The sequence below is a fragment of the Phascolarctos cinereus genome, unplaced genomic scaffold, assembly GCF_003287225.1.
Source record: "Phascolarctos cinereus isolate Bilbo 61053 unplaced genomic scaffold, phaCin_HiC Scaffold_4;HRSCAF=312, whole genome shotgun sequence".
Lineage (NCBI taxonomy): Eukaryota > Metazoa > Chordata > Mammalia > Diprotodontia > Phascolarctidae > Phascolarctos > Phascolarctos cinereus.
The window spans coordinates 515,051,194-515,076,082 of record NW_027555847.1 but is presented as its reverse complement, the minus strand read 5'-3'; the positions used below and the strand labels follow the sequence as shown (position 1 = coordinate 515,076,082).

At 35.1% G+C, this 24,889-nt stretch overlaps 1 protein-coding gene across 1 annotated transcript in view; it reads right to left on the bottom strand.

Moving 5' to 3' along the window:
* ANKRD12 (ankyrin repeat domain 12) overlaps positions 1-24,889 on the bottom strand; it is a 196,272-nt gene that overhangs the window by 135,257 nt on the left and 36,126 nt on the right. Inside the window, 1 exon segment of the mRNA XM_020985535.2 lies at positions 2,275-2,412. Within this exon segment, the coding sequence (XP_020841194.1) occupies positions 2,275-2,361 (87 nt within the window). The 5' untranslated portion in view covers positions 2,362-2,412.

Here is a 24,889-nt window from a genome sequence, read left to right as displayed (position 1 = left end):
CTACATGCCTTTCAAATAGGAACTCAGTAAGCGCTTTCTGGACTAAACTTTTGAAATGCATTAATTGTTGACTGAAGGGAAGATTATCAATGGTGTCCATCTGTTTATACCGCCCTTCAGAAATCCTTATTGCTCTAGTTCTGTCTTCCAGGACTCACTTTTACTTTCTTAGATATTTTTAAGCACCAGGTTCATTTTCCTTTCCATGTCATCCCTTTGGTAATTTCATTTCTACCGACAGCCATATGACATACTGATTTCACAGTTTGTCACTCTCTATGAAACAAGTACTACGGATCCCCACTCTACCAGTATAGCCAAAAACCTCGATCTAATGCTCAACAAGGCATTGGCCAATCTGCATCACAGGACTTTGTGCTCCCTCTTTCCAATCACAATCACCTTACTTTTAAAACCTTTCTCATTTCCCTACAAATATAAACCTACATTTTGCCTCATCAAGGCCTACAGATTATATTAAAAACCTCCCCAACCCTAATAGCTGGGGAACTATATTTAACTTTTTCCCCCAGACAAGATTTCTATGGTCAGTCATTTCAATGCTACCCTAACACCAAAGACTTCTTCAACCCCTGACTTTTGATCATACCAACGCCCAAACTTGAATTTATTTTCTTTATTACTATTCCTAGATCATAAAATATTGTTAGATATAATCAAGGAACTGGGTTAATCTGTCATATTATAAATTTGTGCTGTTATGTTTTCAAATGGTCTCTTCATGCTGTTTATAATCCTTTTGTTGATTCCTAAGTCTAATTCCCTATTCACCACCTGCTTCAAACCCCTCAATTCCAGTGACCTTGTCTAAGGAAACAATCTGTTTTCATATCACTGTGCTTCACATTAATAAATACTTTCATCACAATAACTCTGTGAAACTGGTTTTACCCATTTTACAGTGGTTAACTGATTTGTCCAGGGTGTCATAGCTAGTAAATGTCACATGTAGGAATTTAACCCAGGCGGCCTGGGTCCAGAGGTCTCTCCATCACACCATAATGCTTTATCTGGATGCTCTCTAAACTAACCAAGGACAACCTCCTTTCTATGCATCAAAATCCTACTCATCTTTCAAGATTCAACTTAAGTCTCATAACTACTATAAAGTATGGTGTGGTAGAAAGAGAAATGAACTCACAGTCAGAAGTTTTAAGGTAAAATTCTAGCTATACTATGACCTGCGTGACACTACATATGTCATTTAACTTTCCTGGGGCTGTTTCCTTATCTATAAAATGAGTGGGTTAGACTAGATAATTTCTAAGGTCCCTTTAAATCTTATAACTCTCTGATTCCAAGTTTTCTATGATTGTTCCAGTTCCCAATAGTTCTTTCTCTCCAACACCTGTCAAAAACATCCTTTGTCACCCACATACTGCATAGTGGTATACAGTAAATATATGTAAAAAATGACCTGGACTACTATCTTAAACTTCCATTTACAATGGAGGGCTGGATCCCAAAAGGTCAATTACTTTGTGGTGCACCACTCAGCTACGTAGTATTAAAAGGGAAATGCTGGTACTGGGCAGCCCTGACAGCAAAAGTCTGAAGCAAGTCAAGTATAGTCTTAGTATGTTTAACTCACGTAACTCCATGAACAATAAAACTCAAGGTGACCAGAGTAGTTTTACTTTAGGAAATACAGACTTTAGTACAAGCAAAAGCCTTAAAATAAAATCTGCTTCTAGAAAATATAATGGGAATAGAGGGACAAGGTACCTACCATTGTAAGGATAAAATGAAATATTTGAAAAGTATTCTGCAAACCTTAAAGCTCTATGTAAATGTTAGTTATTATTATTTCTGAGACAATGGGATCATACTTGCTGCCTACTACTTGATGCAGGTCCTTTAAAGGGATGGATAAATCCCTAGAATGTGAGGAAAAAAAGAGAAAAGGGGTAAAATTAACACCCAACAATTCTGTAATTTTATAGTAGCTCTGATAGTTTTCAAGGAGAAAAGTGAAATTTTGAGTTATCTATGAATTCTATTTATCCATATATTCTCCATCTCCTGAAATTTTAAATTATTTATGGATTTAATTTATTTATGTAATCCCTATATTCCATTAACATAATTAAAGCGGGCTATAACTTTACTGTTCTTATTCCCATATCTTAACTACTGTCTCTAAAACTACTATTTTTGATTTTATAATTTGTTATACTTCAAAAATACTAAAATGGCCATATGGTTCTCTCTGCTCCCAAATAATTAATCCATTTTAAGTAGAATAATTTTTACCTTTCTTCCAGATGGTTTTTCTACCATGTTGCCGTCACTGTCAGAATTTTCACTCTGAACTGGTTTTGTGGACCCAGATTTGGGCATTTTATAGCTGTTCAGCTAGCTGAGTCCTGTATCAGTCTTCTCATCATGTGTCTGTAAAGGATGGGATAAATTAGGGCTATTGGGAGTGATATCCAATGAAACCCCCTTATAAAGTTATTTTTATATGTTTAAACATTTTGTTCCTCTATAGAAGCATTTGAAGAGATCATACCCAGTTCCACATCTACACCCCCTCCCCCCCATGGACCTTGTCTACAACATTCCCAAAGTAGGCATTCAACATCTGCCAACATGGTCTTTTCACTATCTTACTTCTCACCAAGTTCCTCCATGCTTTGTATTGGTTGTCCTCTGAGTCTGAAATGCACTCTTCCTTACTTCTGCTTCTTAGAATCCCAAGTTTCCTTCAAGATTAGCTCAAGCACAGTCTTCTACATGTAGTATTTCCTGATAGTCCTGATTTGTAAATACTAATACCATTTCCCCAAAATTACCTTGATCCATTTGGTATACTTCTACATATGCAGGTTGTCTCCACCAGACAGATGATGTAACCCTCCTGAGGACTGGTACAATTTCATTTTTTACTTTATATTCCAGCACTCAGCACAACTCTTAACATACAGGCACTTAATGAATGCTTGTTGACTGTGTCTCCATTAAAATCTCAAAAGTAAGCCACTGTGGGTCTGAGACCACAAGTTCTGTAAGCACCATAGAATGTGATTCATTTGGGTGTTCTGAAGGCTTACTCTATTCATGCCCTTGCCATCCACCCTGCTGCTGTTCCTTTGGGACTACCTGGGGCCATGCTAGCTTTATTGATGAATTATCCATTGCAACCCCAAACAGCAAACTTTACATAATTTACATCAGACTCAACACCATGTTGCCCTTCCCTCCACTGTCAGTCTTTTGCTCTGAGAATACTGACTAAACTTGCTAGTTGGCTCCTCCATGGTTCCATTCAACATTCCTGTGACTTCCCAAACTAGAACACTCTTTCTGGAAACAATTCCCTTAGGTATTGTCTTTCCCTAGAAGCTCCTAGAGGACAGGAGTTGTCTCATTTTTGTTTTGCATTTGTATCCCCAGAGTTTAGCACACTGCTTGGCATATAATAAGTTGGGGAGTCTTTTTGGGGGGGGCAACTGAGGTTAAATGACTTGCCCAGGGTTACTCAGCTAGTAAGTATCAAGTGTCTGAGGCCAGATGTGAACTCAGGTCATCCTGACTCCAAGGCCGGTGCTCTATCCACTGTGCCACCTGGTTGCCCCATAATAAGTTTTTAATAAATGTTTTTCATTCAGTTGGATTCTGTCCTGATCATATCACAGAATTTTGGAATTGAAAAATGACCATTTAGTCTAATTTACACCTGGGGAAAAATCCCTTCTACAACACATCCAATAAGTAGTCATTCAGTCTTTGCTTGAAGATATCCAATGGGGAGGGATCCCATTACCTCACCCAAAGAAGCTCATTTCACAAAGATACCTCTAATTATTAGGAATTTTTTCCTTATATCAAGACTAAATTTACCTCTTTGAAACTTCCATTTTATGTTCTCAGCAGCCAAGGAGAACCACCCTAATCTCTCTACCAAGTGAAGACTTTTCACATACTTGAGGTAACTATCACATTTTCCCTAAGTCTTTTCTTCTCCATGCTGAATATTCCCTGGTTAGGTATAATAGATACTGAAATAGTAAAAGTGAAAAGAATTGCCAATTCTTAATTGAATAAATGGAGTAAGGAAGAGCTAGAAGTCAATAACACAAAGGTGCAAACCTGAGTGCCTGGCAAGAGGGCGGTGTTCTTGACAGAAATATAGAAGTTTGAAAGAGGTATGGTTAGAGGGTTGGTGGAAGATAATGATTTCAGTGTCGGAACATGTTAAGTTTAAGAAGTCCACAGGATATCTAGTTCAATAGCTAGTAAGCAGTTGGAGATGTATAAACAAGGCTCAAGAGAGAAACTAGGGCTGGATACATAACACATACATATATGTATGTGTTACGCATATGTATATGTCATCTGTATAAAGATGGTAACTGAACTCTTAAAAGCTGATGAAATTACTAAATCAGAGAATGTAGAGAATCAAAACAAAGCCTTGGGGTTCATACCCACAATTATGGGGCATGATATAGATGATGAACACGTGTTTTTTTTCACTGGTGGTCTGAATGCTATTAGTATGTTAAAAGAGCATATTGCTCAGGAAGAGCTTCAAAAAAAAATAGTTTAGCCACAAGAACTGCTAGATAGATCAAAGAATTGATAGAAGAACTGAAATCTGATAAAAATTAAATCTGAACACATGGAACTGAAATCAATAGCCTGGAGCAACAAGTTGACTCCTTACTTGAATAGCTGACACCCTAAAAACTTCAATGAAGCACAATGAACTATTATAAAAAAACAGCCAACTTGGAAAAAAGGAAAAGGAAAGATAATTCAAGAATCACTGGATTCCCTGAAACAATGACTAAATAGAAACCGTAGATTCCACATTTCAAGAAAATTACTGGAGCTAGAGTGTCAAGTGAAAACAGAAAGAATCTACTAGTTTCCTTCTGAAAGACACCCTGAATAAAAACTCCTAGGACTCTCAATGCCTGAACTGCCAGATCAAAAAATACTGCATGCATCTAAGAAATAAAGATAGCAAGTACCGAGGAATTACATACATGATCACACAACATTTGGCAGGAATTTCATAAAAGAAAGACAATTTTGTAAGATGACAAGCAAAAAGCAAAAGGAAAACGCTTATAAGAATAATTTATTCTACAAAAATGAATATAACTTAGAGTTAGGAAAGTGGACCAGTGGGGAAAAAAAGAGAAGTCATTTAAGTGCTCACTTTGCAAAAACCATAGCTATGTAGCATCTTTAAAATTCAAACAAAAGAGATGAGAAAAACCCAGAAAGAAATCTATCTTTAAAAATTGTGAAAGGACTAAATGATAATTCAGTGTTTACATTTCAAGAAGGAGAAAGGGGAACTCTGTCCCTTGAAAACTTCAGGGAGCTAAGATAAACTGAGGGACTTGGTGGGGTTTTTATGATACTCTCCTTCAACAGAGTAAAGAAAAAGGAGGAATAAAGGAATACATTAAAGGAAGAAATGAGGAAGAAGGAACTTAATATTCTTCACAATAGAAGTACAGCAGAATCTTACTATATAAACAGTGAGGCAGGGGTAGAAGATCAGAAATTTTATGAACTGCACTCTTACCTGAATCAGGAGAAAGTTGAATACATATGCTTATCCTTATATGTAATGGAGATATTAAGATCATTAGAGAAATATGTAAGGTGATGGAGAAAGAAGAGGGAAAGTGAAAACCAAATGAAGTTCACATAAGAGAAGAAAGGGCAAGACCCAGCAACTTAGATATGAGCTATGTGAAAAGAGGAAAGGCAAAGGGGTAGGGTTATGTCATTCTAATTGTAGACAACTAGCATTAATCCTAATGTCTAATTTTTATCACCTTCTTATTTTTTGGAAAAAGGACTGGCTAGAGGCAAAAAAAAAAGCAAAAATAATCAGATAAGACACAAGTAAAAAGAAAATACAATACCTTATACTGCATATCACAGTAAATTCCAAATAACATAAACACATGACCTAATAGAGGACAAAGTAAGGAGTTATCATTCACAACCATGAAAAAAAGAAGAGAATTTTTATTTAATCAAAGTATAAAGATGATCATAAAAGATAAAATGAACCAGTTCTGATTACATAAAATTAAAGCTTCTGAACAAGGAAAACAAATGCAGTTAGAATCAAAAGGGAAATAATTTGGAAATAACCAGATTCCACTGATAAAGAGAAATGTAAGATATATAAAGCAATGATACAAATATATATATATGTATATACACACACACACATATATATACACACACATATATATACACACATATATATATGTATATACACACACATATATATACACACACACACATATATATACACATATACATATATATACATATATATGTATATATGTATATGTGTGTGTATATATATATGTATATATATGTATATATATATATATATATATATATATATATATGTATAAGAAGAATCATTCCTCAAGAGTTAAGTGTTACACGAACAGGCAATTCTAGCTCTACAAGGAACTTCAACAACCCTATGAAAAAGTATACCATGTTACTTAATAATGAAAGAAATGAAAATAAAAGAACTCTGAACTTCCACTTCACCCATCAAAGACGACAAAAGAAGAAAACAAATTCTTGGAGGGGTTATGGGAAGACAAGCACATTAGTGCACTACTGAAGTAATTGTGAATTTGTTCAACCATTCTAGAAAACAATTTGTATTATACCAAAATGTCACTACACTCTTCACTCTTTGACTTAATGGGACTACTCTTGGGCACATACCCCAAAGAAGTGAAAGACACAAAGGATTTATATATACAAGAATATTTACAGCAGGGCTTGTTGCTGGAAAGGACTGAAAACAAAACAGGTATCCATCAGTTGGGAATGGCTGAACAAATCATGGTATATGAATGAAATGAAATTTTATTGTATCATTAAGAAATGAGGAATATGAGATTCAGAGAAATATAGAAAGACTTGTATCAACTGATACTAAATGAAGTAAGCAGAACCAAATAATAATTTACTTGATGACCAAAATAACAGGAGGAGAAACAAATCTGAAAGAGTTTTGAACTTTGAAGTGACAACCAATCATAATCAGTAAGGCAATAAGCATTTATTAGGTGTTTACTATGTGCTAGGCACTGTGCTAAGCACCGAGAATACAAAGAAAGGCAAAACACCACCTTCTGTCTTCATGTTCTACTCAGGGAAATGTGTACAGAAATGTGTAACTATAAGATACATACAGTGTAAATGGAAGGTAATTTCAGAAGAAAAATACTATCAGTGGGAGTAGGAGAGCAGGAAAGGCTTCCTACAGAAGAGGAGATGTGAGGAGAGTTTTGACAGAAGCCAAGGAAGCTAAAAGTCTGAAGAGTAGGGGCAGAGCATACCAGGCATGTGGTATAGCCAGGATGAAGGCACAGTCAGGAGATGGAGTGCTTGGCTATTTATTACAAGGGAGGAATTCTACTTGGGGAAGGTGGGTTGGTAGACAATGAGTGATAGTCTATAAACATTTATTAAATACTAGAAAAAGAACATAAATATAGTGCTTTAAAAGCTGCACAGAAGGAAAGGATGGGAGGCAGAGAAGGGGTCAAAAGAGCAATTTGTTATAAATTGGTTAGGTTTAAACATGTATTTAAAAAAGAAAACACTGCAATAGATATCTTACATAGTCTTCTTCTCTAGTCTTTGTGCATTAAGATCACTGGGCCATGGAAAGAGACTGTGATTTGTTAAATTGTAAATTCACAATAAAAAAGAACATGACTGTTTCTCTGATCCTTGTACTCATAAACAGGAATAATGAAAATTCCAACCACTTTTATCTTCATCATGTCCATTAAACTTCAGCCTCATATACCACATGGCCAAAGTTTAGACCTCATCATCATCATTCAGAAATGAACTGCCAAGTTTTTTTTAAAATAAATTTTATTGAAATCTTTTGTTTTTTAATCACCAAAATTTCTCCTAGTACTTTTCCCCTTCCACTTCCCAGAGAGTCACCCCATATATCAAATACTATTTCTTAAAAGAAAAAAATAAGAAAAGGGGAGGGGAGAAATTAGCAAAACCAGTCTACACAACAAATCCATCTGAAAATGTATGCAATGTTCCTTATCCAGGGGCCTCCCACTCTAGCAAAGAAGTTGAGTCAAGGTTAACTTCTCAAACCTCTTCTTTTGGGTCATTTTGTAATTTTGCAACATCTGATTTTGAAATTTTGTGGTTGCTGATACTTCCATTTACACTGTTGTCATTGTGAATATTGTTTTTTCGGCTCTGGTTACATTATGCTACATCAGATTATTTCAGTATTCTCTATAGTCATCATATGTGTTATTTCTTACAGCTTAGTCTCTTTCCCTAATTCATGGGCTTCTATACTTTGTTTCTAGTTCTTTATTACTAAAAAAAGTATGGCTATAAATATTTTGGTGTATGTGGAGACTTTTTTCTTAACAATGGCCTCTTGAGGTAAAAACCTAATAGTGGAATCTCTAGGTCAAAGGATATAGACATTTTAGTCAATTCATCTACATAGTTATTCCCAACTGCTTCCCAAAAAGCTCATGTTGAAGCACAGCTCTTTTAACAATGCAGTATTGTGCCTATCTTCACACAATTCCTCCACCATTAACCATTCCTCCATCTTTTGTCATCTTGCCAATTTTCTGGATGTGAAGTAAAACCTGAAAGTTATTTTGATTTGCATTGCTCTTATTCTTAGTGACGGAGTTCTTTCATATTAATAGCTTTTAGTTCTTTAGAGAAACATTTGTTTATATCTTTTGATCAATTATCTATCAGGAAAGGCTTTTGGTTTTTACAATACATATACGTGTGTGTATATAGATATGTATGTGTATATATATATATATATATATATATATATATATATGTATATGTATAATCGATTAGTTGTTTATATTTCTCAGATACCTTATCTAAAAGCCCTTATCTAAAAAAATTTGATACAAAAAAAAAATTTCCCATTTGGCCATTCTTATCTTAGGAAAGTATGTTAATTTTCATTTTACAGAATGAAGTTTTTTAGTTTCTTAAATCAAAGTTATTAATTCTATCTTTTGTAATTGCCTCTATTTCTTGCTTAGTTAAGAATACATGTACTACTCAAAGGCGTAAAAGTTACATGATCTGCTTGTCTTACATTTTAAAAATATAGTATAGTCTTTATTTTGAAAGTGACACCTGCATTTTGCATTTATTATGGAATATGGTTTAAGATGTTAATCTAAGCTTAATTTCTACCAGACTGTTTCTCAGTTTTGCTAGCAGTCTTTATCAAAAGGAAATTATTTCCTAAGCTATTTATGTTATTCAATTTACTGAATGCTTGGTTACTAAGTTTATTTCTTATTCTCCATCATTTTCTATTCCATTGACCTCCTTTTTTATTTTAAAAATGGTTTTGAAGTCTGCTGCTTTATAATACAGTTTAATATCTTGAAGTGGTATTCTTCCTTCATCTCTATCTTTTTAGTTATTTCTCTTTATATTCTAGGTCTTTTGTTTCTACAAGTGATTTCCATTAATATTTGATTATTTTCTGTAAAGTATCCCTTTGATAAACTGATACAGCATTAAAAGTATAAATTAACTCTGGTAGTATTGCTGTTTTTATTCTGTTAACAAAGCCCACAAACTAGCACTGAATATTCTTCCAGATATTTAAGCTGTTCTTTATTTTTCTAAGTAATATTTTATAACTGAATCTATGTATTTTGCATGTTTTGGTAGACTGATCTCCAAATATTTTATGCATTTTCAGAGCTTTCTGAAATGGAATTTCCCTTCCTTGTATTACTTCTTAGATTCCATTATTACTATAAAGAAATGCTATTTATTTTTGTGAATTTACTTTGTATCCCAAAACTCTGCCAAAGCTATATTATTCTCAATTAGTATCTTTACAAGTTCCCTAGGATTTTCTAAAGTCAAGCATGAGGGTCATTAACAAATAGGGATATTTTAAATTTCCTCTTTGCTTACCTCTGTGCCTTTTAATTTCTTTTTTAAAATCTTATTATTATTGTAAATAATTCCAGAACTATAAAAAATATTGGGAAGAACACAGAAGTATTACTTGATAATAGAAATTTTCTTATGTTTCTGATTGTTTGGTGAATTGCCACCCTCTTTCCTCCCCATGATTAGTTTCCTTCTTATTTGCCATTGAATCTCCTCTCTGGGTCCATTCCTATAGCCCCTACCCAACCCCACCCCCATTTCTGGATATCAGTTGCTCCCAGAAACTCGAATTGCCCTTCTCTTCAGGTGGGATACCATTCATGGAGGAACAACATGGCCTTTCTGAACACGAAATTCCTACAAATAATACCCACTATAAGATCTACATCTCTCATTACAGGACATTTCAACCCCCCATCCCCCCACAGGAGGGTCCTTCAATGGGATCCCCTCCCACCACTAAACTATCTCTTTCTTTCCTCCTTGTTTCAATCCCTCCCTTTGCCACCTCACCCACTCTCCATCAAGACCTCTTCTTCCTGAATAATTACGAGTCTTTTTGATTCACTGTTTGCTGTTGACTTGATAACTCGATCAAATATCTTGATACTTGATACTACCAATTGATATTTGATCATATAGTCTGCCCTATCTCCTTTTCTTTTTATGTGCTCTCTTGTTCTGCAGTTTAGTCCCACAAAAACTAAAACAAAAACAATGATTCATCTGTAAGTATGGTATGGTAAGGTTTAGCCCATCATGTATCAGTCCCTCTTCCTAGTATATACTCTAATAAAAGAGCAATCATTTTCAGATCCCCACAGATACACCAAGAATACTTTTCATACTTCTCAAGGGAAGATTCATGTGCTGAATATTTTCATGCTCTCTTGCAGAAGAATCTATTATTTTAAAAGAGAATCAAAAAGTTTAGCTTTTTTTCTGATGAGCTAAGATCATAAAGTCATTTAGAATAGATTGCTTTTAGCAGAGTATATCAAGTACTGCTGTTATTTTTTTTGCAAATAGATATATTTATGTATCCAGATACACATCTAGATAGATGGACAGCTAAATGATAACTAGGTATGCTACCATCCTAACTATAGGTATATCCAAAGGTCCTGTCCTACATACTCTTCTTTTTTTAAATTTTTTAAAATTTATTTTGAATTATCAACAATCATTTCCATAAACTTCTGAGCTTCAAATTTTTTCTCCTACACCCTTCCTCCCCAAGACAGCATGCAACCTAATATAGGCTATACATATACATTCCTATTAAACATATTTTCACGTTAGTGATGTTGTAAGTAAGAATTAGAGCCAACAGGAGGAGCCACCAGAAAGAGGAAACAAAACACAAGAGAAGAAAAAAAAATAGCAAATAGTATATACTTCGATCTGCACTCAAATTCCATAGTTTCCTCTTCTCTGTGGATAGCATTTTACCTCATGAGGCCTTTGGAGATGTCTTAGATCCTTGGATTGCTGAGAAGAGTTAAGTCTATCAATATTAGTCATTGCACAACGTGGCTGTTACTGTGTACAACGTTCTCTGGGTTCTGTTTACTTCACTCAGCATCAGACCACACATGTCTATCCAGGTTTTCTGAAGTCAGCCAGTTCATCATTTCTTACAGCACAATACTGTTCCATTACATTCATATACCACAACTTGCTCAGCCATTCCAATTAATGGGCATTGTCTCAATTTCCAATTCTTTGCCACCACAAAAAGAGCTGCTATGAATATTTTTGTATATGTAAGTCCTTTTCCCATTTGTATGACCTCTCTGGGATATAGCCCTAGAAGTGCTATTGCTGGGTCAAAGAGTATGTACCTTTTTATAGCCCTTTAAGCATAGTTCCAAATTGCTCTCCAAAATGGCTGGATCATTTTCACAACTCCACCAACAATACATTGGTGTTCCAATTTTCCCACATCTTCTCCAACATTTATCATTTTCTTGTTTTGTCATCTTGGCCAATCTGATAGGTGTGATGTGGTACCTCAGAGCTGTTTGGATTTGCATTTCTCTAATCAATAGTGATACAGAGCATTTTTTCATATGACTATAGATGGCTTTAATTTCTTCATCTGAGAACTGCCTGTTCATATCCTTTGACCATTTATCAATTGGGGAATGACTTGTATTCTTATAAATTTGACTTAATTCTCTATATATTTTAGAAATAAGGCCCTTATCAGAGAGTGGTTGTAAAAATTCTTTCCCAATTTTCTATCTTCCTTCTAATCTTAGTTGCATTGGTTTTGTTTGTGCAAAAACTTTTCAATTTAATGTAATCAAAGTTATCCATTTTGCTTTTTGTAATGTTCTCTATCTCCTGTTTGGTCATGAATTCTTCTGTTCACCATAAATCTGATAGGTAAACTATTCCTTGCTCTCCCATTTGCTTATAGTATCAGCCTTTATATCTAAATCATGAACCCATTTTGACTTTATTTTGGTATATGGTGTGAGATTTTGATCAATGCCTAGTTTCTGCCATACTCTTTTCCAGTTTTCCCAAGCAGTTTTTGTCAAAGAATGAGTTCTTATCCCAGAAGCTGGGGCCTTTGGGTTTATCAAATAATAGATTACTATAGTCATTTACTACTGTGTCTTGCATACTTAACTTATTCCAGTGATCCACCATTTTATTTCTTAGCCAGTACCAAGCAGTTTTGATGATTGTTGCTTTGTAATATAAATTGAGATGTGGAATAGCTAGACCACTTTCCCCTGCATTTCTTTTCATTAGTTCCCTTGATATTCTGGACTTTTTGTTATTCCAAATGAATCTTATTATTTTTTCTAACTCTATAAAATAATTTTTGGTAGTTTGATTGGTATGGCACTGAATAAATAAATTAGCTTAGGTAGAATGCCATTTTTATTATATTAGTTTGGCCTACCCATGAGCAACTGATGTTTTTCCAGTTATTTAGATCTGACTTTATTTGTGTGACTGCTGCTGTTTTGTGCACAGGACAGCAAAGATAGAAAAAATATCACTGTCTTTAAAAAAAAAAGCCCACTCAAGGTAAAGATTTCAAGAAAGAAAAATATGCTGGGCTAATCCCTGGCTGGTCCTTGAAACTTTTTTTTTTACCATAATTATACATTAATTAGTAAATTGTACATAACTGCATATTATATTGGTTTAATTAAAATTGTCGTCAATGGGATTGATTAAAATGGTGGAGGGTTTTTAAAAAAATAAATGTCTGAATCAGTGAGGTTAAAATCAAAGTGATTCAAAAGTGATCAAAGGATCTGAGGATCCTCAAATAAGGGAAGTGATGAAAAATGAAAATTTTGATGCACAGCTGAATGAAGTTTATGGAACTTCATGGAAATTATTTTTAAAAGTGATCAAAGACTTTTCGGTAAACTATAAGGCAAAAAACTGCTAAGAAATTGTCAATGATCTTCTCAAAGCCTATAAAGTTAAGAGTAAATGACTGAAAAAGCATTTATTTAGTGTTTACTATATGCCAAGCACTATGTTAAGCAAGGGGGATACCAGTAGAAAAGTCAATACAGTCTCTGCTCTCAAGGAGTTTGTTCTAATTTGAAGAGGTTAACAACATATAAAATAGAATTTAACTGTAGGGGAGAGATGGAAAAGCTCAGCAGTCCTAAGGCTGAAGCTACAAGGTAGACTGCAAGGCCCAAGGACCTAGAAAGCACACATGTAGAACAAATGATAAGGACTGGTGGTCCCTTCATCACACCAGAAAGTTAAGAGTTGATGACTCTTATCGTACCCAGGCAGTATCAGTGGGCGTATCTTTCTTTTTGACCTGCCACCCTAAGAGGTCAAGACTAGTATAGGAAAGGTTTGGAGGAGGGAGAAAAGATAAGGCTAGAAGGAAGGGCTTCTTAGGTGGTGGATTTTCAATTAATGTTCCAAGGGCAGCTAGGTGGTGCAGTGGATAAAACACTGGGCTTGGAATCAGGAAGACTCATCTTCCTGAGCTCAAATATGGCCTCAGACACTTATTAGCTGTGTGACTGGGCAAGTCACTTAATCCCATTTCCTAGCAAAACCAAAACAAAACAAACAAATAAAAGCAAGACATCCTTGCTAAATCCTCATCTGTGATATATGAAAATAAATTATAATTTCAGAGATACTTTAAAAACCAAGGATTCCCAAAGGATTCACTACAGCCTACTTGTCCATTGTAAGAACACAGTCTTCATAGGGGCAGCTGGGTGGCACAGTAGATGGGGCTCCAGCCTTGGAATCAGGAGGAACTGAGTTCAAATTCCGCCTCAGACACTCGAAACTTACTAGCTGTCTGACCCTGGGCAAGTCATTTAACCCCAAATGCCTCACCAAAAAAAAAAAAGAAAATACAGCCTCCAGTGGCACTACTTTAAGATACTGCAAATGTTCGCTTAAAATGGCCACAGTGCTTCCTGATTCCCCCCAAGCTGTTTGTGTTGTCCTTGAAATTACTAGGCATTCATTTATATGGGTACACATAGTCTTCCCCTTTAGAATGTAAGTTCCTTAAAGGAAGACAATGTTTCTCTTTTTCTTTAGACCCTCAGGACTAAGCCCAGTACCTAGTAGGTGCTTAATAAACACTTGGCTGATTGATACACTAGTCACAGGGACAATGCCCTTTCTAACTAGAAGAGCCAAGACTGTTGCTGGCATTTCAAAAGACTTTGAACTAGAGACATGAGAAGTGGTTAGAACATGCTAACCCTAAAATGTCAGTGACCAATAGACTATTTTTCAATCATGGCTTGCCAGCAGTATTCCTCTATCATCAGTCCCTGTGGTCACAAATCAGACCCTAACCACCTAAAACCTTGAAACTTGAGAAAAAGAACAAAGTTGTTCTTCAATACAAAAAGAGCTGGCGATCTTAAACCAGGAAAAGAGTGAAAATTTCTTTTGGTTTCATTCCAACTTTATTGAGTGAAATGAGAGACACACAAGTGTAATACACACACATATGTATGTATATATAGTCTAGGTCACTGGTTGCTCCCCATAATTTGCTAAAAGCTAAAAGAGCAGATTCCCAAGTACTTTTTTTATTCTAAATACTTCTTAGAGTTCAAGGAGATAATTATTAAGCTTGATCTTAAATCGTTAATTTTAAAGCACTCTACAAAATCTATGTAAGTAAAAATATTTCTATAATGTCTTGAAATATGAATGATTACTTATTTTTAATTGTTTTTTTCTTCCATTTAAAAGAACTACCTAATTATAACCACTAATTTCATTTATTTTTTACTTTTTCATGACTAAAATCTTCCTTGATAAAAAAAATAAAAATATGTTTTTTACTTCACTTGGTGATTTCATCAGCTCTCATGGATTTAATTACCATCTCTATGCTGATGATTCCCAAATTTACTTATCCTGCCTCAAACTCTCTGCTGACCTCCAATCTCACATCTCTAAATGCCTTTCAGACATCTCAGACTGGATGCACAGTAGATATTTTAAATTTAACATCTTTTCTCCCATAAAAATTCCCCCCTTTGTACCTCCCCTATTACCATAAAGGGCAACACAATCTTTCTGGTCCCTCAGGTTCCCAACCCAGGAGTCATCCTAGATTCCTCATGCTCTCTCACTCCCCACATTCAATCCATTGCCAAGTTCTGTTGGTTTCACTTTTGCAACATCTCTCAAATGTGCTCCCTTCTCTCCTCTGATGCTGCCACCACTACAGTGAAAGCCCTCATCACCTCACACCTTGATTACTGCAACAGCTTACTGGGAAGTCTGCCAGTCTCAAGTCTCCTCCCATTCCAATCCATCCTCTATTCAGCCATTAAAGTGATTTTCCCAAAGCTCCGATACAACCCATGTCACCCCCATACTCAATAAACTACAGTGGCTCCCTACTGCCTTCAGGAGCAAATACAAAATGCTCTGTTTGACATTCAAAGCCTTTTCATAATCCAGATCCTTCTACCTTTTCAGCCTTCTCACATCTCACTCCCTGACACATACTCTTCGATTCAGGGACACCGGCCTATCTATCTGCTCCTGGAATTTTCTCTGGCTGTTGCCCATGCCTAGAACGCTCTCAATCCTCCACTACACTTACAGACCTCCCTAACTTCCTTTAAGCCCAAACTAAAATCTCCCCTTTTACTGGAAGCCTTCCCCAACCCCTCTTAATTCTAATGCCCTCCCTCTGTTAATTATTTATTGATCCCATATATAACTTGTTTTGTATATATTTGTTTGCATGTTGTCTCCCTCATTAGATGGTAAGCTCCATGAGGGCAGGGACTGTCTTTTGTCTCTTTTTGTATCCTGAGAGCTTAGCACAGTGCTAGGAACATAGTAATATGAATATTTAAAGACTGATTAACACAATTTACCTCACAGGATACTCACCAAACACTGCTTTTTCTTGTGTATATTTTTCTTGTGCAGAAATTATTAAGTCTCTCAATAACCTATCTTCACTGTAAGTCATATTAATTCTCCAGTTTATGTAACTTCCCTTAAAACTGAAAATATCTATTCATACTGTGACATATATTGCTACCTACTTGAGATACTCTGATGAACATAATCAAAATGCTCTGTGACTGCTATGTGACAAGTCACTGAGAATTTGAAAACAAATTAAGCCAAAGCTATTCTTCAATAAGCTGTTTAGTCATCATATATTTAATCTTAGACAGGCAAAACTTTTCTGGCTTTCTAGGAGAAAGTCATGTGGTAGAAGAGATACCTGAACTGAACTGGCTGAGACATAGATGTTGCAAGATACCTTGCTCAATAAATTATGCATTCTATTCGTCTCATATTTAGTATGACAAAACAGATTGCCAAGATGCCCTGAAACGTGATTAAAAAGTAGTTATTAAACTCAGGATATTCTTTCTTGAATAGGGTAAAAAGGATAATTTTCTTAATAAAATTTGAAAATATAATCCACAGCATGAATATTGTCTCTTTTTATTTTAATAATACAAATGACATTAGCCATATGAGTACAATGGCCCTGGGAAAAAGAAAATGGGTTAGTAAAGCCCAGGAAATGGAGTTTAAAAAAACCCAGCATACAAATAGCTATTCAAAAATATTATCAGATTTAGATAAATTAGGATTTGCTATGAAATTTAAGATGAATTAATAAGCAAAAATGAAAACCTACAAAATGTTTTTCAGTAGGATAAAATAAAAATCCCTCTGCCTGGCACTTGAGACACTAAATTTCCAGCCTTATTTCACATTATTTCCCTTAACACAATTCACCTGCTAGGCAAAATAGAGTACTGGCTATTCTTCGAGCTTACCTATCATTTTCCTACGTTCATGTTTTTGCATAGGCTATCCCCTCTTGCATGATATGAACACTTTGCTTTCAAGGCAGAGCTCAGGTACCAATTCCTCCAAAACCTACATTCTCTTATTTCTCCTGCTCCTATAGTCCCTCCAGGATTTGTCATTTTTCTTTTTCTGTCATGTTAGCCAATCTTATGGGTATGGTTGGTACCTCAGAATTGTTTTAATTTGCATTTCTCTAATCAATTGTGATTTAGAACATTTTTTATGACTATAGATAACTTTGATTTCTTCTTTTGAAAACTGCCTATTCATACTCTTTGACCAGTAGTTTGCATTATTTGGTACACTGATCCTCAGCTGCTTTATGTATCTTATAGTTACATGGACTAGGATTTCCCTTTCAAGTATTGCCTCTTGGATTTGTTCTTTGTTATTATTATATTAAAATGCTATTGAATTTTGAGGGTATATTTTGAAGGCTGCAACTTTGCTAAATCCCTAGAATTCTAAGGATTTTCTAAGTAAACCATCGTGTTACATAGACAAACAGGAATACTTTTAACTCCTCTTTACCTCTCTTTCCACCTTTAATTTTTTTCACTTGTCTTACTGCTATGGCTAGAATTTTCAAACTGTATTAAATAATTGTTTACTCCTGCATTTATTAGGAAAGCATCTAGTACATCCCCTCTGCATATGATTCTTGCTTTTGGTTTTAGATAGATAACATTTTATGATACTAAAAAAATCCCTTTACATCTATTCTTTATAGGGTTTTGTTTTTTAAGCAAAAATGAGTATTCTACTATGTCAAAGGATTTTCCTATTTCTCTTGAGATAATCATGTGGTTTCAGATGTTTTTATTTTAATTTTATTAATTATGTTGACTTTTTTCTCCTAATGTTAAACCATCCTTGCATCTCTAGTATAAATTCAACTTGGTCATAATGAATCTGACTCACTGTGGTCTCTTTCCTTTAAAATTTATGAATTGATATTCATTAATGACACTGATATACAGTTTTCCTTTTCTGTTTTATCCTTCCTTGGTTTAGGCATTAGGCCTATATTTGCCTCATAAAAGGAACCTGAATTTTCTTGCTCAACTTTTGAGAATAATTTGGTACTAATTTTTTTTTAAATTTTGATAAGTTGTACTGTGAATTCAACAGGACCAGGAGTTACTTAACTTTGGTATCTAGTTCTCTATATTTCTGATAATAAATTACTGAAGATCTTTATCTGTTTTTTGTTAGTTGCAATATTTTATATTTTGGAAGTTATTTCTCATTATTTTTGGTGCTCTGAATTTTGTTAGCACATAAATGTGTATAATAGATTCTGATAGCTCTTTTTATTTCTTCTGGTCAAGTTGTAATTTTACTTTGTTCATTTGCTATTTTATCTGATTTTTTATTCTATTTTTAACCAGACTGGCAATGGTTTATTAATTTTATTAGTCTTTTCAAAGAACCAGATTTTAGTTTCGTATTTTATTTCTGTAGGTTTTTGTTTCCAATTTATAGTTTCCTCTGCCAATTAAAAAAATTCCTATTTTTTCAATCTGTAAAAATATGTCTTCTCTTCCTTCTACCACCTGCCCCCTACCATTATGAAATACAGACAAAACCCATTACAAACATGTATAGCCAAGCAAAACAAATCTCCACATTAACTATAAACAAAAAAAAGTCTCATTCTGTACTCTGAGTCCATCACCTCTTGGTCAAGAAGTAAGTAGTATGTTTTATCATTAATACTCTAAAATTGTAGTTGGTGATTACATTAATCAGAGTTCCTAATTTTTTCAAAATTGCTTGTCTTTACTATACTGTTATCATTGCACAACTTGTTCTCACTCTGTTCATTCTACTCTGTATCAGTTACTACCTGTCTTCCCAGGTTTCTTTAAAATCATCAGCTTAATCATTTCTTACAGCGTAATGGTATTCCGTCAGCTATCCCATAACTTGTTCAGCCATTTCCGAATGTCTGGGTACCCCCCCAAATTCTCATTCTTTGCCACCTCAAAAACAGCTATAAATATTTGTGTACATTCTTGAGAGTCTGTATTGTTTAGGACTAATCCCTCCCTTGTTCTACCCTTCCTTTAATTCTCCTTTCTCCCCTTTCCTATTTATCTGTTAAGTGAAGTGTATTTCTGCACCCTGTGTATTCATCCCTCCTTTATCTCCCCTCTTGTCTGCATAGATGTCTACTTTTCTGAACTGATTATGTGAGATAATTTCCCTTAATGTTCCTTTCTTCCTCCCCACCTTCAGCATGTATTCCTTTTCCCCTTTCTTTCCATTCTTCTCTTGAAATCAAGATATAACAGAACCATTCCTAAACCTTCTATCTAATTAGATTCCCTTCATGACACCTGTGATGATAGGGTTCAGTAAAGACACATAAAATCATCTTTCCATTTTAGGATGTAGGCAGTTTATTTTTGTTTAATCCCTTATCATTGTTCATTCATGTTTACCTTTTATGTTTCTGTTAACCTCTATGTTTGAACTCTGTTTATACAGCTCTGGTATTTTCATTGGTAATGGTTGGAAGTCTCTATTTCATTAAAGGTCTAATCTTCCCCTTCAAGATTATATTTAGTTTTTCTGGGTAAATTATTCTTGATTGAAAATATATATATTTTTGCCTTCTGGAATATTATATTCTAATCTTTCTCCTCCTTTATAGTGGTAGTTGTAATTCATGTGTGATCCTAACTGTGGCTCTTCAGTACTTGAATTCTTTCTTTCTGTTTGTGTGCAGGATTTTATTTTATTTGCTGATCTGGAAGCTCTGGATTTCGACTACAACGTTCCTGGGAGGTTTCAATTTGGAGTTTCTTTCAGGAGATGAGTAAGGGGATTCTTTCTATTTCTACTTTGCCCCAGGTTTTAAAAGACCTGGATAGATTTTTTTTAGAGGGTATCTAGGCTCATTTTTTGATCATAACATTCATGTAGTCCAACAACCCTAAATTTCTTTTTCTCCTAGATCTGTTTTCCAGGTCAGTTATTTTCGCTTATGAAAAACCTTGTATTTTCTTCTATTTTTCAGTCTTTGGGCTTTGTTTTAATATTTTTTGATATCTAAAGGAATCATTAGCTTCTATTTGTTCCATTCAAATTTTCTGGTCAAGGTTTTCTGTACCTCTTGTGCCAAACTATTAATTCTTTTATAATTCTTTCTTTAATAACTCTCATTTCTTTCCTGATTTTCCTGTAGCACTCTTACTTATACAAAACATTTTTCTCTCTTTTAAAAAATTATTACTCAGATGAAGAAATTAAAGCTATCTATAGTCATATGAAAAAATGCTCTAAATCACTTTTTCTTTTTTATTAATTTATTTTTCATTTTCAATAATCACTTCCATATGCTTTTGAGTTTTAAATTTTTCTCCCCCTTCCCTTAGACAGCATGCAATCTGATATACTCTACATATACACTCCTATTAAACATATTTTCACATTAGTCACGTTTTAAGGAAGAATTAGAACCAATAGGAGGAACCACAAGAAAGAGGAAACAAAACAAAACAGAAGGAAAAAAAAGAGAGCAAATAGTATGCTTTCATCTGCATTCAAACTCCACAGTTTTTTCTCTGGATGTGGACAGCATTTTCCATCATGAGACTTTTGGAGATCCTTGCACTGCTGAGAAGGGCTGAGTCTATCAAAGTTAGTCATCACACAATGTGGCTGTTACTGTGTACAATGTTTTCCAGGTTCTGCTCATTTCACTCAGCATCAGTCCATACAAGTCTTTCCAGGTTTTTCTGAAGTCTGCCTGCTCATCATTTCTTATACCACAATTCCATTACATTCATATAGCACAACTTGCTCATCCATTTCCCAATTGATGGGCATCCCCCCTCAATTTTCAATTCTTTGCTGCCACAGAAAGAGCTGCTATAAATATTTTTGTACCTGTGGGTCCTTTTCCCACTTTTATGATCTCTTTGGGATACAGCCCTAGAAGTGCTATTGCAGGGTCAAAAGGTATACACATTTTTACAGCCCTTTGGGCATAGTTACAAATTGCTCTCCAAAATGACTGGATCAGTTCACAACTCCACCAACAATGCATTAGTTTTCCAATTTTCCCCACATCGTCTCCAACATGTATCATTTTCCTATTTTATCATGTTGGCCAAGAGCTATAAAACTGTGCATACATTTTGACCCAGCAATACCACTTCTTAAAAATGGAAAAGAAAAAAAAAGAATAAAAAATTATTGTTTCATCTCTTCTGAAATTTTAGTTGAATTTGTGTCCATGGTGTCTTTTTCTTTGAGGCTTTGCTTGTAGATGTTTTGGAGTCATTCTCAACTTCTGAGTTTGTGTGTTAAGCATCTCTGTCACAAAGATAGTTTTTTATGGTGGAATTCTGTTTTTGTTTGCTCCTTCTTCTAGCCAACTTCCTGATTTTGGACTTGATGTCAAGGCTGGGCTCTATGCACTTCTGACAGGAAAGTCTGCGTTGGTCTTGTTTCTGCTGTCTTGTGGTTTTGAATGTTATATTATTCCAAGATGTCAAGGACAGTTCAGCTGGGGACTTAAAAAGCTTTCAGTGCTTCCAAAGTGGTATAATCCAGGGTAAAGTATGATTTCTGTCCCCTTGGTCTGAACTATGCCAGTTCTTGATCCAGGTTTGGGTCCGAGCAACAGTAACTCCTGCTAGACTCAGCCACTATCAGTCATTTGGGAAGCTCTGCTGGTTCAAAGTGAGAAAACGGAAGACTCCCTTTTGGTCTAGGATTCTTGCCCTGGTTATTCCTCTGCAGGCTTCAGACTGGGCTAGAAGGTAAAAGTGAGATCATCTGCTCCTAGAAACTGAGCCACACTGTTACTGCTTACTTCTGAATCTGCTCCTCTCTCAGAACACAGCCCAGGGCTTAGGACTCTGGGGCACAGGTTCTCCTCCATCCATCCTGCTGTAACTGTTAATTGGGTAGTAGGTAACAAAGCTGTCACCTGATATGCGTCCCCACTGAGGTGCTCCAGTATGGGTTTGGGACCTCAGCCTGTCCTGAAGCGCAGTATTTCCTTAGGTGCTGGAACGCTCCAGTTGTGGTACTCCCAGACAGATCCCATTCTCAGTGTTTGTAGCCCTCTCTGTCTCCCTCTGCTGATCTGGGCTCTGGATCTGGAAAAATGTCTCACTGTGAATTTTTCTTGGATTTCTGCATCATAATTAGGCGAGTATTCTGGATTGTTTGGAGGACTGTTGGGGACAGAGCTTGCCACACTGCTTCTGGCTACTGTGCCATCTTGGCTGTACTCTCCTCTGATCATTTTTAATACATTTTATTTTGTTTTTTGTTTTAGGTTTATTGGCTAGATAGTTAATTTTTAAAAATGCCTATTAAGTTCTTTAAGCCTCTCTGTTTCTATTCTGTTACTATACGTTGGTAGGAATTAAAATTTTCCCTAGAACACTGCTTTATACCTGCATACTAGATATTTTCATATGTTGTTTCATCATTATAATTTTCCTTCACTTATTCGTTCTATGATTTGTTCTTTGATCCACTCATTTTTTAGAATTTCATTGTTAAGTCTTCATCAGGGGCTACACCTTTTGTTTATGTTATGTTTTTATTCGCTAAGTTCCATGTGGTATTGAGAAATAAATTCTTTAGGAAACCTCACTAGAAGACAAGATAAGTCTTTCAGCTCTAATTTCTCCTGCAATTTTTTCAATTTCATATTTTCCCTTTTGTTTTTATTTCTCTTAGATTTATCCAAAACTGAGAGAGGAACAATGAAATTTCCTGACACTATTCCCTATGTTTTCTTCTAATTTGGTTAATTTTTCCTTTATGAATATACATGCTAAGGTGTTTGAAGCATATTAATTTAATATTGATACAGTTTGTCTTTTGTTCCTTTCAGCATGTTACTTTCCTTGTTTATTTCTTTTTATGTTTTGAATTTTTGTTTTTATTTTGACTGACAGCCTGATTGCAATTCTTTCTTCTTTGGATTCACTTGATGCATAATAAATTTTATTCCAGCTCCTCCTTTTATTTTATATTGTTGTTGTTCAGTTTTTCAGTCATGTTCAACTCTTCCTGACTCCATGTGGAGTTTTCTTGGCAAAGATATACTGGAGTGGTTTGCCATTTCCTTCTCCATCTTTTTTTTTTTAATAGAATTTTTTTTGTAAGGTAATAAAATTATTATCCCATAGGAATTTTCCTATGTCACTGATTATGCAGTTTAATAATAATAACATTTATATAATACTTACTATGTGCCAGACACTGTACAATTATTATCTCATCTGATTTTCAAAACAATCTTGAGAAGTAGGTGCTATCATTATCCCCATTTTACAGATAAGGAAACTGAAGCAAACAGAGGATAAGTGACCTGCCCAGGATCATACAGCTAGTGTCTGAGGCTGCATTCCAGATGCCAGATATCCACCGTGCCACCTAGCTAACAGTTCATTACTACTCTTGGGCTTCCCCATGATCATTCCCCTGTCCTCATCCTGCAACTGTCAGAAAATATCTTCTCTGAGTCTATGTCCTCCCACTCTTCTAGGTGTCAGTTGCCCCCAGTAGCTCTGATTCTCCTTCTCCTGAGTCAAGATATGTGGTCTTTCTAAGCATCAGATACCTGCAGACTACCCACAGTAAAGACCCCGTGTCCATTTCGTAAAGTCTCTTTATTCTACGGAAGCATTTGTCAGGGGGACCCCTTCCCATCACTGAAACAAGATTTTCCCATTTCTATCTCTCCCTGTGCTCCTCATCCATTCTTCGGTAGAGCTGCTTCTTCTTGAAAGACTATAGGAGTTACTTTTCCTTAATTATTCCCCTCCATCTTTTTTCTCTCCTCTCCCTCTTTATGTGGTGTCCCATTCTGCCATTTAGTCGCACAAAAAATCTCTACTAGATAGGATGTGGTTAGGCTTAGCCCATATTGTTTCAAGTCTATTTCTCCCTCACTGGTTACTATATCTGTTTGTCTTTCCTGTATATTAGTTGCCTGGGGTGTTTGAAAAGTGAATAATATGTTCAAGTCTGGTTTTCTTTGTGGGAATACTTTGAACACCCTTTTTTATTGAACATTCATCTTTTCCAAGAATAGTTAGGCTCAGGTTTACAAGGTACATTACCTTAGATGGCATTTTGAATTCCTATGTTCTTTGGAACACATTATTCCATTCCTTCCTGTGGTTTCTGGCAGGTTCAGAATACTCCTGTATTTTTCAAATTTCCTTTGCTAGATATTTAAAGGTTTTCTTCTGATCACTTGCAGAATTTGTGGTTTGTCAGTGAAATTGTTAAACTTAACACTGTATGTCTCAGAGTTTACAGTATGTTGTTTTTTAATTTCTGGAACTATTCTATAAAAGTGAATGAACTAGTTACACCCTTCAACCTAGTGACATCAATAGTAGGCACATATTGCAAGAAGGTTAACAACAGAGGGGAGGACATATCCAGAAAATTATTTATAGCAGCACTTTTTGAATTAACAAAGAACTAGAAGCAAAGCGGCTGCCCACTGATTTGAGATTAGCTGAACAAATGATGGTATAGGAATATAAGTACTGAAGTATAGGAATATTATAACTATTATTAGAAAATGGTA